Source organism: Tauraco erythrolophus, chromosome 10, assembly GCF_009769465.1.
Source record: "Tauraco erythrolophus isolate bTauEry1 chromosome 10, bTauEry1.pri, whole genome shotgun sequence".
NCBI classification, from domain to species: domain Eukaryota; kingdom Metazoa; phylum Chordata; class Aves; order Musophagiformes; family Musophagidae; genus Tauraco; species Tauraco erythrolophus.
In genome coordinates, this window is record NC_141474.1 from 6,136,229 (window position 1) to 6,151,396 (window position 15,168).

General features: G+C 58.1%; 1 protein-coding gene across 1 annotated transcript in view; it reads left to right on the forward strand.

Moving 5' to 3' along the window:
• Positions 1 to 11,653, forward strand: part of CACNA1E (calcium voltage-gated channel subunit alpha1 E) — a 107,672-nt gene extending 96,019 nt beyond the window's left edge. Inside the window, 9 exon segments of the mRNA XM_086617853.1 lie at positions 3,962 to 4,067; positions 5,248 to 5,355; positions 5,891 to 5,991; positions 6,279 to 6,385; positions 7,028 to 7,136; positions 8,418 to 8,546; positions 10,005 to 10,185; positions 10,308 to 10,501; positions 11,114 to 11,653. Of these exon segments, the coding sequence (XP_086473979.1) occupies positions 3,962 to 4,067; positions 5,248 to 5,355; positions 5,891 to 5,991; positions 6,279 to 6,385; positions 7,028 to 7,136; positions 8,418 to 8,546; positions 10,005 to 10,185; positions 10,308 to 10,501; positions 11,114 to 11,653 (1,575 nt within the window).
• Positions 11,654 to 15,168: the final 3,515 nt, after the last annotated feature.

Below are 15,168 nucleotides of genomic sequence, written 5' to 3' on the forward strand. Positions count from 1 at the left end.
CCCTGTGCCATAGCCACAGGGCACATCTCCATCCAGACACAGGGCAGATGGTCAGCTCTCCCATCAAGGATGTGCCTGTGCATGACCAGCTCTTGGGAGCCATCCTGTTCAGATGGATGTCATTCCACGTGCCTTCCTGAGCTTCACTCCATAAGGATGTGGTTTCTGGGTACTGCTGTGCTGCTCAAAATGCTTTAAGATCTTTGCTCTGAGAAGCAGCAAAGTGTGCAGCCCATCCGTGAAAACCGCACTGTTCTCATGTGGTCCTTCTTGGTTACTGATGCAAACTCTTCCTGTGATGGGAACCCATTCCTTCTTCATAGTGCAGAGAATCTCAGAACAAAAAACAGTGTCTGATGGGTGCTGGGTATGCTAAAATCCCCCCTGCCAGGAAGGGTGGGTGGCAGATCACTGTCTTGCTTCCTTTTTGCACTAAGCTCGTGCATAAAAATTTTGAAGTCATCTTCTCCCCTTCAGACATCTCAAGTTGGCGACACATCCAGCTCTGCCAAGGCTCTGCTTAACGGCCTCCTGGACCTGGATATTTCGTCTTGATCGTCCCACTTCATATTCTCCGGTGTGGTTATCAATCCTCTTTCCAGCGTGTCAGGTCTCAACCAGGATGTGCCCAGCCTGTTCTGTGCCTGCACCCCAAACAGCTCCCGTTGCAGGTTGTCACCATCCCTAGATCGCATCCGAAATGTCAGGACTTATCTTGCTGGGGACCTCTTTACTCAGAGGGCTGCTTCCAAACCAGCCAGTACCCCCTGAGAAGAGGAGCTATCACTTTCTCCCCTTTTCACGCTGCTCTCAGCACGCAGGTAGAGAATTGGCCAGGATCCTGCAAGGAACACTTATTTTTTTGGCAGTGGCCTCTCTCCCAGGCCACCCCGGCTGAGATGGGTTCCTTCCCAGCAGCATCCTCCCAGCCCAGCTGTACGGGTCAACGCCTTTGCTGGTGTGAGGTTGCCCTTGCCCGTTAACCGTCCTGAGCGTGGCAGTGCAGGGGAAGGAGAGGCAGCCAAAGCCCAGGATCCCTGGGAGATGTGCTTGAGCGGCATCCTGGATGCGCAAAGAGAGGGAGGCACGGTCTGAACATCTCAGCCTGGCAGAGGGCTCGAGGCGCCCGTGGGTGGCCCATTCCTGGCAGCGTTCCTCGCTGCAGGGCCTTAGAGAGCAGAGGAGCTCAAGGCGGGGGTCTGTCCCAGCTGCCTCCCTTGGGGAAACCCAAACGAACCCTGATGTTGGAAGGCCCAAACAGCTGCCTCTGCTGAGACTCTTTAAACTCCAACCTGGTGGAACTTGCAGCCGCATGTGGGAGAGAGCCAGGGCGGGAGCATGGCATGTACAACTTTTCCTCCTGGTTTTGGTTTTTTGGTTGGTTTTTTTTGTGTTGTTTTTTTTTGGTTTGTTTTTTTTTTTCCAGCCGATTCAGCATGCCTTTTTGCACTGGTGCATGGCGGGAAAAGTGGCCCATCCGCAGAGCCAGACGGAAGCAACTGGGCATCTTCCTTTGACAAGTGACCCTGGCCCACTGCCTTCTATGCAAGACGCTGCCTCCCAATTGCATAGACCCTACGAGCTGGGGATACACAGCCTTCTGGCTATGGGTTAGGTGGCCACGCAAAGCCATACCCAGGTCCCCCCCGTCCTCCCCGTCCCTGGGAGGGAAGACGCTACGAAGGCCACGGAGCGCCGTGTTGCAAACCGCCGTTATCCCGAATAACCCATGGCTCGAGTGCCGTGTATCTGATTTATACCACTCGCACACAGCCCTGGAACCTGTGGGGCAAGTCTGGGGGCTGCTGGAGGGCTTTAGGAAGGGGGGTGGGAGTGGAGGAGGACCCCCAGACCGGTAGCGAGGCAGGTGCCCGAGGCCAGCAGCAGAGGAGAGGGGTGAGATGCTTTCCGCCAGCATTCCTGGGTCTGTGTGAGCAGTGCTATAAATCCACGTCAGGACAGTCTCTCATGTACGATTTGCCTTGATTAACGGGTTTCCTATTCTTTTCCTGTTTGTCCGTTTGTTTTTTGTTTTTGTTGTTTTGTTTATTTTTTTCTCTCCTGTTTTCCTGTACTTTTTTTTCCCCCCTCCCGTTTGTACGTTTTACCGCTCTCTGGGAATGCCGCCTCCTCTCTCTCTCTGCATCTCCCTCCCTCCCCTTCCCCCTTCATGAGCAGTGGCCGAATCCATTACACTGAGATGTATGAAATGCTGACTCTTATGTCACCACCGCTAGGCCTCGGCAAGAGATGTCCTTCCAAAGTGGCCTATAAGGTAGATCAACCCTTCCTTCTACGGGGGCTAGAGCCGAGCAGGAGCCGGGGCCGGAGGGAGCTGCGGGAGGTGGGACTGGGGGGAGCCGGGGAGGCGTTGGGAGACATCCAACGTGGGTTTAGCTTGCTCCGGGGGAGCCTGGCGTGCTCGGAAGAGCCCTGGCCAAGCTGGCCAGTCTCCACTGCCCACGTGTGGGATGCTGCTGAGGTCACTTGCAAGCCTGGGAAGCTCCAGGGTGGAAGAACCCAGCGGAAGAGGAGGGGCAGGATCAGTGATAGCATGGAAGCGGGAGGGTTGGAGAAGGTGAGGAGCGACCCTGTAGTGCAGTTAGGAGAGCGAGATGTCCTCAGGAGCTCGATGACGCAAGCTCGTCCATGAGGCTTGGAGCCATCCTTGACCTGGCCAGTGCAGGAACAGGGCTAAAGCCCCTGGAGATGGGAAGCCGGTAGGCAGCAAGGACATATCCCGTAGGAGCAGCTCTGCAGCACGGGAGGAGCTGGGCGTGTTGGAACGAGCCATCCCGAGGATGGCTCATGCAAGGCAAAGCCAGATGCCTTCAAAAGGCATCTCCTTCGGCCGCCAGCTCGGCGTGCTCCCGGCTGCACAGGCATGGAGCAGGAGCGCAGGAAGCCCTGAAGGACATGGGGTGGAAGCTGCCATGGCTTTGCTGAGGGCAGCAGCTGCTGGGACAAGACCTGGAGCTATGGAACAACATGTTGCCCCGGTCTGGAGAAAAGCGAAGCTTGTCTTGGCCCCGGGCTGCTGCCCGCAGCCCTTTCAGCAGTGTCCAGGGCAAGCGAAGGGGAGATCACAAAAGTGCTGCCGCCCTCCCTGGCTCCCGTGTGCACGTGCATCTTCCATCGTGCTTTTCCAGAAGAAAAAAGGAGGCTTGGAGACAGGGAGAGGACATGAGAAGCTGGGTGAAAAGGAACGGGCAGGGAAGGGATGACCCAAGGTATTCACAAAGCAAAATATACTCTCTGGAAAGTGGATCTGGTCACTTCGGTTTGCACCCCGCCTGCCCGGGATGGGGAAGGAGCATGGCGTGTCTAACCTGCCTTGGTTGCCCTTCTCTCTTTCCTTCTGCACTTTTTCTACCCTCTCCTTCCCTTCCCCACCCTTGGATAATTTGGACCCTGTGCATGTGCTGGCAAACTTCATCTCTGAAAGACGCAAAAAGGGAGCGCCAGGATGTAGCATGCTAGAGGAATCCAGCCGATCCAAAGTCCCTGGAGATTAGGGACCCTCCTCTCCCCTGCCCCAGGTGGGAAGGGTTGAGAGCCGGGAAGCCAAACCACCTGGGAACGGAAACCTGAGCCCCCTCTCCCCTTCCCGAGCATCCCCTCACGCCTGTATCCCCGACGGATCAGGCATGTCTTCCCAAAAGTGCCGGGAGGTGCCGTGGCAGCCCCGGTGCCGGGGGGAGGGGGGCTCAGGGGCCGTTCCTGGGGTGCAGGAGGAGCCCTGGAAGGCAGTGAGCCGGTGTCCTGGGGTGGAAGGAGCCGGGGGCGGGGGTGGTGGGGTGATCCTTGCCCTTCTTTTTGGCTGTGCTGTTTTGACACTCTTTGTTGCTTTTTATTTTTATTTTTCCCTTTTGTTTAATGTTTAATTTCTTTTCCTCCAGCCTGGTCGATGTGTTTTTCGATATTGTTTTCCGTCCGCTGTTTTTTTCTCTCTCTTGCGCAGAGACTGGTGCTGATGAACATGCCCGTGGCCGAGGACATGACGGTCCATTTTACCTCCACCTTGATGGCGCTGATACGCACAGCCTTGGACATCAAAATTGCCAAAGGTAAGGTCGGTGGGGTAGAGAGGGGACAGAGCTAGGAGGGCCTCAGAGTGACCAGCTTTCATCCTTTGGGCATTTTGAGGACATCACAGCCAAATTTGGGGTCGGCTACCCCAGAGCCTGGCATGTGGATGGAAGTTATTATCTTGAACGGGCAAATTTCTGCTGCTTTCTATAAAAAAATCTATTTCTTTAGGGAAGAGGTGGCCAGTTCCCCACTAGAAGCTGCTTCTAGAGAGCAGAAACAGCTTGATGTCCACTGTGTAACGGAGAAGAGAGAGAATTCCCTTTCCTCCCCATGTACAAAACCAACCCAACGAGGGAAAAGATCACATTTACTTGGCTTCCCAAGGCTGTGGGGAACAGAAATCTCTCTCATAGGAAAGATAAAATGTTCAGAGCAGGAAAACCTGCTTTGTTGTTGTTGCTGGAAACGCTCTGATTCATCAGATCGAAAGCTTTCTGCAGAAACATGCCATTTTCAATAAAACATCCCCTGGGAACGGCTCAGCTGTTGGAAGAAAACCCAACCCAGGACAAGATACCAGCAAAAGCCCAGTGCTCAGACAGCTCCTTGCATCTTGAAACAACGGCTTCAAGCCCCTCTAGATCAAGCAGAGATTTGAACCCGAGTCTCCTAGAGCTCGGCCGATTTGCACGGGGCTCGGGTGTCTGCAGTTGACACGTGTTGATGGCACCCTTTGAGCCTGGGTCTTCCTAAACTCAGCAGACCCCTTCAACTTAATCCTTAAATACTCGCCAGCTCCCCTCTCCTCCTTGCGCAGCATCACCGAGTATTTAAGGATTTCAACCAAGCGGAGCTGCTCTTTCACCAGCACATGATCCGCTCACCAGAAAAGAGAAAGTGGGGCAGCAGCAGGTGTGTGTGGGCTGGAGTAGGATTGGAGCCGCAGAGACGGACCCAAGGAGTGCTTGAAGATGGCAGCTTTGAGTGGGAGGGCAGGGGATGGAGAGACGGAGGCACATATGGAAAGGATGGTAGGAAAGTTTCCCTGGGAGAGCAGAAGACTGGGCTTGCTGATGCGAGGTGGCCCTCCCAGCCCAGGGAGCTGGTTACCGCTTGTGAACTTCACTTCAAGATGGGGAAGGAGTGGTTTTAGTGGGACCCTGGTGCCAAGTCTTGATGTCCGTGGGCCATTTTTCCCCCTCTCTGCTGTTCAAGGTGGTGCAGATTGGCAGCAGTTAGACTCCGAACTTCAAAAGGAGATCTTGACCATTTGGCCTCACCTGTCCCAGAAGATGCTTGACCTGTTGGTACCCATGCCAAAAAGTGAGTCTCTGGGGGAGCTGCCATCACTGCCAGGTTCCCGTCATACCTGCAGCGACTTTTTCCCAAAGGGAGGTGGGGACCGGTCAGACCCATCCCCAGCTGGGGGAGGAGTGGGGAAAGGGTTTGTGTTGCGACAGGCTGGCTTCTGCCTTGCTCTGCCTGGCTACTTGGGAACCCTCTTGAAGAACGCCCAGTTTGCAGGGATCGACTCCGGCCAAACCCAGGGACTCCTGTAAATCGTCTCTGGAGCATATCAGGGCAGGAGGCTGAGCACCACTTGTTCTGTTGCATCTGGTAATGTGATGAGGATGGTGGGTGAGGTGGTTCATGAGGATGCTTTCAAGCCATCTCCATCCGTTTTACCTTCATGTGGAGTGGCTGGGTGTTCAGCTCGCTCTCTCTTTCAGAGCAGAGTTTGAGGGTCAGCAGGGTATCCCACAGCAGGGCTCTTCCCAAGATCCACGCCGGTGCCTTCAGACCTGCTGTTTCTGTTAACGCACCCGCATCCGCGCTCTGTCCCCTCTTATGCTCTCAGCCTCTGACCTGACTGTTGGCAAAATATATGCAGCCATGATGATCATGGATTACTACAAGCAGAGCAAAGCGAAGAAGCAGCGGCAGCAGCTGGAGGAGCAGGTGAGGCTCAGCGAGGGCACAGGGTGGGCAGGACAGGGACGTTCAGAGCACCCTGGCTGCTCCCTACTGCACCCCAACCAAACATGCATGGGGTGCAGCTGGGGGATGAAGTTGGTGGTACAGGTTGGGGTTTGGTGACCACAAGGCATGCGTATGTGCCTCCTTGGTCCCCGACAGCGAACGTGAGCATGCCGTCGTCTTCCCAAGCAACGGGGGCTTGCTTGGTGAAGGACTGGATGTTTATCTGCATTTCCTACAGGCTCAGCTTCTTCCTTTCTTCAATACAGAAAAATGCCCCCATGTTCCAGCGCATGGAGCCGTCCTCCTTGCCGCAGGAAATCATCTCGAATGCGAAGGCTCTGCCTTACCTCCAGCAAGACACCCTCTCAGGCCTGTGAGTATTGCCCTGAGAAGAAGGGAGGTGGTCCTGTGACTTTTCTGTTCCTGCAGCCCTTGTTTTGTTCTCTGGAACTGGCACAGGGATGCACAGAGGGTTAAGGAGCTGCTGAGAGTAGGAAAACCCAGCCCGGGGCAGAAAGCTTCCAGCACAAAGCTTTTGCAGGATCCCGGGTAGCTGGTGTGCATCAGCATCACCAACAGCAGTGGAGGTGGCTGAGAGGGATGACCAAGTGCCTGTGGGGATGTTCTTCTTGCAGGACAGTCCCAGCACGGAGGGCAAGCTCTGTTGCCTAGGAGGGTCTGGAATGGCCCTGAACCTCAAGAGCAGTTGAGCAGCGGGTCCCTGGGTGGTGCAGGGCCGGTGGGAAATCCCAGCACCCTGGCTGGTGGGAACAGGTGGTGGGAGCTGCTGGCACTGCACTTGGGATGTCCCCACTGCTGGCTCAGGACCTGGGGCACTGGTGTCCTCTCCTGCCTGGGCACCACTTCAGCTCTCCAAGGAACGTGATGTTTGTCCTGGGGGTCTCAACAGCCTTGAGGGGATATTATCAAGCATGGGGGCTCCCCAGCTCTGAGCCGCTAGAAAGGCAATGCCCAGCAACCTCCTTGCCTCCCTGAAACTAGACTGTCTTTGCAGGAGCAGCCGGAGTGGGTTCCCCTCGCTAAGCCCGCTCTCGCCACAGGAGATCTTCCAGCTGGCTTGCATGGATCCGGCCCAGGGGCAGTTCCAGGAGCACCAGTCCCTGGTAAAGTCATGCATTGCCTGGCGGGTGCTGACCTGCCATCCCAGCTGGGATGCTGGTGGGCGAGGGGAGGTGCGGGGCTGCCAGGGGGGAGAGGGCAGCTGCTGGATCAGGCATGGATCTGAGCAGAGGACAAACATCCCTGAGCGTCCTCCAGCTGGGGCTCTGGCCCCTCGCCTCTGTCCGGACGCTGGGGACACAGCCGTCCCTGGAGCAGCCCTGGCTAATGGGGCCAGGCAGCGGCGAGTGTTTCTGGGGCAAGAGCCGTGGGTGGGGCACGACGTCCTGCAGTAAAATATCCTTCTCTTCACAGGCTGCTCTTTTTTTTCCACTGAGCGCTCATGTCAGTGGGTTACCCCGTGCTGAGTGATGGTATCTGATGTTTTCGGATTCATGTCCATTTTGTTGTCAGTGCTGGTGTCCCCGACCCCAAACTGAGCTGTCAAACTGTCTCCAACGGGAACACACCCCTCCGGCCCGGCACACGCGCCGACCGGCAGCAGCGGTGTCCGTCTGTGTGTCTGTCTATATATACATACATCTCTCTCCGTGTCTGTGTGTGTGCGTTTGCGCACCACCCCAACGCTCATCGGACATGGTGTTGTACCCCTGTGCATCACCAGCCCGCTCCGTGTCCCCGGGCCTTGTGTGAGCTGCGTGCCATGCGGGCAGGCGTCCCCTGCCCCGGCCACCTCCGCTGTGCCACCATTCTGCTGTCAGGGATGTGGCAGATGAGGCTCCCCCCCAACCCCTAAAGTCACCTTCTAGCAGATCTCCAGGGTCACTCCCTGCCCATCTCCTTGACACCACGTCCTGTGCAAAAGAGTTCCCGAAAATGGGGAATTAACACAAACGCAAAGGTGCCACGGTGGGCATGCTTGCTTTCAACGGGGATGCAGCCAGGAAGGCTTAAAAGCAGAATGAGAGGGAAAAATCCCCTCCCTTTGTCCTCTTCTGGCAAAAGGAGAGGGAGCTAAAGCCTGGGCTGTCAGGGCGTCCCCAGATCTAGGCAGGGTTCCCGCTGCCACTGCAGAGGTGCGGGATGCATCTGCCACTGGGCTCAGCTGCAGCACCACATCTGGGCTCAGCTGCAGCGGACTGGGAATTGGAGATTATTTTTTGGCAGCAGTAGGCTGGATGATACATCTCAGACCCCATTTTTTTGGCCCGCTTAAATTCCATCTTCGGTCAAGCGAGCAGGGCTGTCCCCGCAACCGGGGTGGAAGCAGCGTGTCGCCCTGCTCCAACCCCATCCCAAGAGCTCGGCTGTGTGTTTATTTCCAGGAGCCAGAGGTTAGGGAGTTTCAAAGAGTGCAGCCCTCTAACCGTGGCAGCTACCTTCCCGTGAACACTCAGGACCACGCTGTCTCTGGGAGGGCCTCCTCCATGCCTCGTCTCACTGTGGATCCCCAGGTAAAACCAAGCAAAGCCCCCCTGGGTGCCGGGTCTCAGCAAAGCCTACCAGGTAACACTGGGGCTTCTCTCCGTGCTGAGCAAGTCCCACGAGCCCCACAGCTTCCCTGATATCAGAGCATCTCCCCATCTTTGGGGTGCTGCACAAGTAGGAGAGCTGCCGTTCCCCTACGCGGGGTACGCCGGCAGCAGAGAGCGGCCAAGGGAATGGGTCTCCTGGCTCATGTGGGTGGTCCACGGTTGAGCAGGACCACGCTGGGAGGTTGCAGGGTCCCCCAGCAGTGGGACACCCCTCCTTTCCTCCAGCCTGGGTGCTGGCTGAGATTCGAGGAGTCCCTGCCCGTCTGTCAGATGATCTCCCAGGTGATGAAATGCTTTTTCCTTCCTTTCCCGTTGTCCTAACGCACACGCTTCTCCGTCTGTCCAGAGGAGCCCAGGCCACATCTCACCTCCTCGTTTGTCTGCCTGGTTTCTCTGTTGTTCTGTCTTGTACTCAGCTTCCACTGAGACGCAGATGCTTTTGTGGGCTCCAGTTTCGCTGTGAAATCTCTGGGTCTGCTTTCTCATAGAGGTCCTGGTGTCGGGGCTGGTGTGACCCATCATGGCGCTTGGGTGGGGGTTGAAGAGCAAGGGAGCTCACGGGCTTTATTGACTGTTTGGCAGCGGGGGAGATGAGCAGAAGGAGGGGATGGGAGCAGAGAGGGTACAGTGCAAGGAGAGGAGATGGATAGAATGGCCCAAGGCTGCAGAGGCAAAAAGATGCCAGAATAAAGCAAAGGAGAATATAGAAGGAGGCGATGCTGACGATCCCACAAAATGTGTGAGAACATGAGCTAGGAGGAGGGGAGCAGGTAGAAAGGAGAAGCATGGAAAGGAGAGGGACAATAAAACAGCAGCATGAGCAGGGAGAGAGGGGATGAGTGCAGGGGAAGGGGACGGGGATGTGGGAATAACTGAGGAGCAGGAGGGGTCTGGGAAAGTGGCAGCATCTGGGAAAACAACGGTGGAGCGAGGGGCACTGGAGGATCCCCCCTCTCTCAAGGATTTCTTCTTTGCTGTCTGTTTGCCCCACTTGCTCCTGTTCTCCAGCTGCAGAAGTGTGCCGAGGTAGCGTGGGGGGCGATGGCCTGGTACCCCCTGTGCCCCTGCACCCGGGGCAGGGTGCTGCCGCTCTCCCCCCGGCACACAGCACCTTGGCCTGGATCGCCGCCACTGGCTTCACTTGCCAGGGGAGTTCACAAGCCCAAAAGCCAAACCCCACTTTCTTCCTACCCCCGATTCGTGCAGAGGTTATCTAGGGGGCTGCACTCAGGCTGGCTGCCCCCTCACCCCAAATCTCCCCATCCCAGAGGCTGGTGTGCCAGTGATAACAGATGATCTGGTAATTACTTGCCCGCTGTCCCCCCCCACCCCTGCCTGGAACTGACCCCCTCCCCGGGCGGCCGGGGTTGCTTGCAGGTGGTGACAGACACCAGCTCGATGCGGCGATCATTCTCCACCATCCGGGACAAGCGCACCAACAGCTCCTGGCTGGATGAGTTCTCCATGGAGCGCAGTAGTGACAACACCTACAAGTCCCGCCGGCGCAGCTACCACTCCTCGCTCCAGCTTTCCGCCCGGCGCCTCAACGCCGACTCGGGTGAGCGAGGGCAGGCAGCCCCATCCCACGCCAAGGCCAAAAAAAACCCAACCCACCACCCCAGCCAAGCGTCCCCTGCTCCTGGGGAGGGGACGGTGGGGACTGATGAGGGTGTCCTGCAGGCCACCGGTCCGACGGGCATCGCTCGGGTGGCAGGGAGCGGGGCCGATCCAAAGAGCGCAAGCACTTGCTGTCCCCCGACATCTCCCGCTGCAACTCGGAGGAGAGGAGTCCCCAGGCGCAGGACGAGTCGCCGGAGCGACGGCGTGAGTCCCGGTCACCCAGCGAGGGCAGATCGCAGACACCCAACAGGCAGGTGGGTGACAAAATCCCCATCCTAAATATGACGGGAGACGTAGAAAAACCTCGTTGCCAAAAGTGGGAAGATAAGCCCCAACTCTGGGAGCTCTGTGCCAGCTCTCCTCCCTACGGAGGCATCTCCGTGTCCCCTGTGAGCTGGGCAGATTGGGGCTGCTTAGGCACCCTGCAGAGCATTTGGGGAGAGGGGTGGATCTCCATGCTGATCCTCTCGCCGCCGTGGTTTCTGCTCGCTTCCAAGTTCGAGGCGTCCCAGCTGTGCAAGCCTGGAGATGCCAGTGCTTTGAGCATGCTTGAAGCCCACAGAGATGCCACCTGTAGAGACCAGAAGCCATCGAGCTGTTAGCTCTTCCCGCAGCGGGTTTGTGGGAGTCCTGCTGTTTTTTTGGCCATTGAAAGCTTTTTGCTTTGACAGCAGACACATCCCTGTCCCTGGAGCAGACCCTGAGGCAGGGATGGGGTGAGCGAGGATGCAGCGGGGCCTCATCCAAGCAGGAGGATACTCCTCGGGGCCCCGTGGCTTGGCAGGGAGGATGCTCCTTGGGGGAAAGTGGGTGCACAGCGCTGCTCGTCGCCCCTGTATTCCCCAGCGTGTCTCGGTGCATTGCAGGGAACGGGCTCCCTGAGCGAAAGCTCCATCCCCTCCATCTCGGACACCAGCACCCCCCGGCGAGGCCGCCGCCAGCTCCCGCCGGTACCCCCCAAGCCGCGTCCCCTCCTCTCCTACGCCTCCATGCTGCGGCATGCTGGGGACGCCTCGCCGCCTGCCGAGGAGAGCGAAGGGGGTTCCCCGCTCCTCTCCTCCACCCTGGAGCCCAACGCCGCTGGCCTGACCGAGTCTTCCAGTTCCCCAGTGGGGAAGCAGAGCCGCCAGTCGACCCCGCAGCGTTACATCTCGGAGCCCTACCTGGCCCTGCACGACGACTCGCACGCTTCAGACTGCGGTGAGGAGGAGACGCTCACCTTCGAGGCGGCCGTCGCCACCAGCCTCGGCCGCTCCAACACCATCGGCTCGGCCCCGCCGCTGCGGCACAGCTGGCAGATGCCCAACGGGCACTACCGGCGGCGGAGGCGAGGGGCAGGGCAGGGCGTGATGTGCGGGGCCAGCATCGACGTGCTCAGCGACACCGAGGAAGACGACAAGTGCTAGAAGCTGACCCCCCACCACCTCTCACCCACCCCAGCCCCTTCTCGGCTCTCCCCCTCTCCGCCGCCCCAGCCCCGCCGCCGCCCTGCCCCTCTCCAATGCATGCTCTTCGCCACGCCTGGGAATGAAACAAAACCAAAACCAAATGCAGGGGAAAAGGAGAAAACCAAACAGACAGATCGGAAAGGAGTGGGAGAAAAGGAAAGAAAAGAGAAAAAAACAAAAAGAGAGAGAAAAAAAAGTCTTTGTGCAAAAAAAAATTAAAATCTGTCGACTTTCATTTATTACTATCACTTTTTTTTTCTGCACAGAGAAGCATTTTGCTGGGCGGCAGAGCAAGCATGCTGGGGGGCAAGTGAGAGCCCCCCGGCCGCAGCCTCGCTCCCTGCCCTGCAGCCGGGACCCCCGGGAAGGCTCCTCATCCCGATGGTTTTCTGCTCCCCGAGGCCAGAGAGTCCCAGCGAGGGGTACCGGGGTCCCCCATTTGCTCTGTCGCTCGGGCTTCTGCCGCTACCGCTTTGAGTTTCCTTCCCCCAGGATCTCATCCAGCCCGGAAAAGGGGCGAGGTGTGACAGTGGGGTGGGGGGGGCTGAGGGCTTGGGGTGGGGGTCCGAAACTGAAACCAACTGGTTTGTACTGGGGGCAGGTGGGAGCGGGGCTCAGTGCTGCCGAATGTAACCCGTCTCCCCCCGACATATATTTATTTATATACGGAGAACTCTAGGTGTGCCTCTGTGTGTATATACGGTATGTGTGTGTATATATATTTATATGCTGTATATATAAAGATATACACATACATGGATTTGTTTTAGTCATCTGACGGTGCCGGGGAGCCCCTTGGGGAGTTCACTGCCCGTACCCCGTTTGGTGGGGGCAGGAGCAAGCCTTTTCGGGGAGGGGGGCTGCTGCACACCCATCGCATTGGGAACGTCACCTCGGTCCCCTCGCCCCATCCCAGATGTTTCCAGCGGTGGAAATTGTGTTTCTCTGTCAGAGGTGGCTGCAGTGAGGGGTCCTCGGGCAGTTCTGTGCCATGCGGTGCTGGCGCGAGAGGGATGCCCAAGGGACGAGGACGGGGCTGTCCCCGGGGGTTCGGCTCGCTTAGTGCCAGCAGTGCTAAGGGGGGATAGCAAACCTCTCAGAGGCCTCTTTGCTGTGTTTTCCCAGGAAAAGAAGATTCCTGCGTCCGCAGGGGAGAGAAGATGTTGTGCGTGCGTGATGGTCCTGTAAGATCCCTCCCTCCTCCTGGCAGAGGAGCCTGGTTCGGCACCTCCCCTGCCTCAGTTTCCCCCATAGCCGAAGTTTCCCTCATTCCCGCTCCAGGGGCCTGACCCCCGCCTCAGAGGGGGCTGCCATGGGGGTGGCTGGGTTTGCAAATCCCGTAGCCCCGGCATGGGGGCAGGTGGGTGTCAGAGAGCCGGTGGGGATCTGGGAGAGGAGCTCGGTCCAAAGGGTGAGCAGGATGGCTCTTGCCTCCTGCAAACACTGAAAATGCAGTAGAGGGCCGCCTTCCAGCGCCGGTCATTAATTAATCTGGTAATTGCATGCTGTCAGCTCTAACAATGCGTGTGCATCCTCGACTGAGGGAGATGCTGGTGGCCTTGCGGTGACAGGTGGCTCACTCTGGTGATGGCTGACATGTTTCTACTGGGTGTGCAGTGAGTTGTGTCCGTTTTCAGCCCAAGCGTGGTCCTGGGGAGCTGGAGGGTGCTGAGCCCTTTGGAGCCTCGGGGAAGGGCTCGCTCCAGGGGCTGGAGGGCTGGTTGGTGTGGTTGGACTGGGCACGGCCATGCGTGCAGAGATGGGACGTGGCCCTTCGTCCTGCCCTTCCTCCCGCCCATGGCTTTGCTCTACTGTGGGGTGTCGTGGTCTGGATCCTCGGGGCTGCCTCCAGGTGGCTGAGCAGCATCTCTGTCCAGGAACTTCTCTTTGGTCCCTACTATCTCAGATAGCCCAGGTCTTTCCCTGACCGAAAGACACTACCGGCACAACCTGCCCCGCTCCTGCATGTGCAGATCAGCCCTGGCCCCCGTCGCTTTGTCAGCTGCCCCGGAGGAGCTCTGCTTTGTGAGAAGCAAATCCCACCAGCTCCGAAGGCTGCCTGCTCCTGGCCTTGGTCAGGGGCCGAACCCCCCTTCCGAACGGTCACGCTGCCCTCCATGCACCCAAGGAGCCAGTTTCACTTCTGGGGCCAAAAATCTCCCACTGCCTCGATCTGTCCTTGCCAGTGGGTGACACCCCTGCCGTCCCTGCTCGCCCCACGCTTCCCGATCAGATACTTCTAGCTGCCAAAGGATCCAAAAATTCCCTGGGAAACCCTCTGCCATTGCTCTGGCTCAGCTCCTGCATCCCGCACCGTGGTGCTCGGGGACAAGCCGTGCCCCGCGCAACTGTGGGCAACGTCCCTGGTGTGGGCTGGTGGCATGAGCATCTCCTGCCCCCGACTCCACCCATCCATGAGTGGTTCGTGGCTTCAACCCAAAGCCGGTGGAGCGTTGTTCCCTGGGCCAGGGTTCTGGGGGGATCCAGGCCTGCCAGGCAGCATGGGGCTGCATGGGGCCAAGGGAGGCGATGCTGTCCGTGCTTTAAATAGAGGTGCTGGCTTCGGCTGCTTCTAAAGGCAGAAAGGTGTCTGATGGGGTGTGGGGCTCTGAGCAACAGCCTGCAGGAAGGTGAAGAGGCGGCTTTTTGTGCCTGTGCCCATTGGGAGGGAGAGAGAGAGGGATGCTCTGGAAGTGGGGGGCACATTTCATGTGGGTTTCAAGCCTCGGGCACCCATTCTGGGTGCACCCGCACAGGGCAGGGGGCTGCGGCGTCCGAACCAGAGCTTTTTGGAATGTAAGACCTGTGTTTTACTAACGTACAGAGACTGTATGAAGCAAACCAGAGCCACTTTTTTCCTGGGGGACCCCAAAAATGGCCTGCTCCTGCCTCTCCCGCAATAGTTGCAGTCCTGTGCCAGCGGCGGGAGGGCAGGCGGGGACCAGCGGGGACAAAGTGGCACCTCCAAAGCACATCTCTGAAACCAAAAACAACCCCCAGGAGAACCACGGAAAAAAGACTATGCCCAGGGGGAAGGAAAAAGAGCCCCCAGGTGACGTTGCAGCCTGTGTCTCGCTTTCCAAGGCGCCGGACTCACTTTGCTGCTGGATGATCTCTCGTCCGTGGCTTTTTTGGACATGTCCTTCACCTCCTGGACTCCAAGGATCTGCCGTTGCACTTGCTGTTGGTGGCTGCTGGCCGTGCTTGACCATGGGAGGGAGGATGAGGAAGCAGGGGGCACATGTTTCAACCTGTACCTGCACGGGACAAGCCCCTGCCCAGGCAGGAATTCACCAGTAGCATCCAGCTGGTTCCCAGTCTGGTGCTGGGACTGGACTCCAAGCCCTGGGGGGACTGCAAAGGGTGTGCGGGGAAATGGGGCAGATCCAGGGGACAGAGCCCCGCTGTCCCCTGCAGACTGACTATCCCAGCCCCATCCTCCTGTTTCCCTCTGAGGTCTTGGAGGGCAAAGC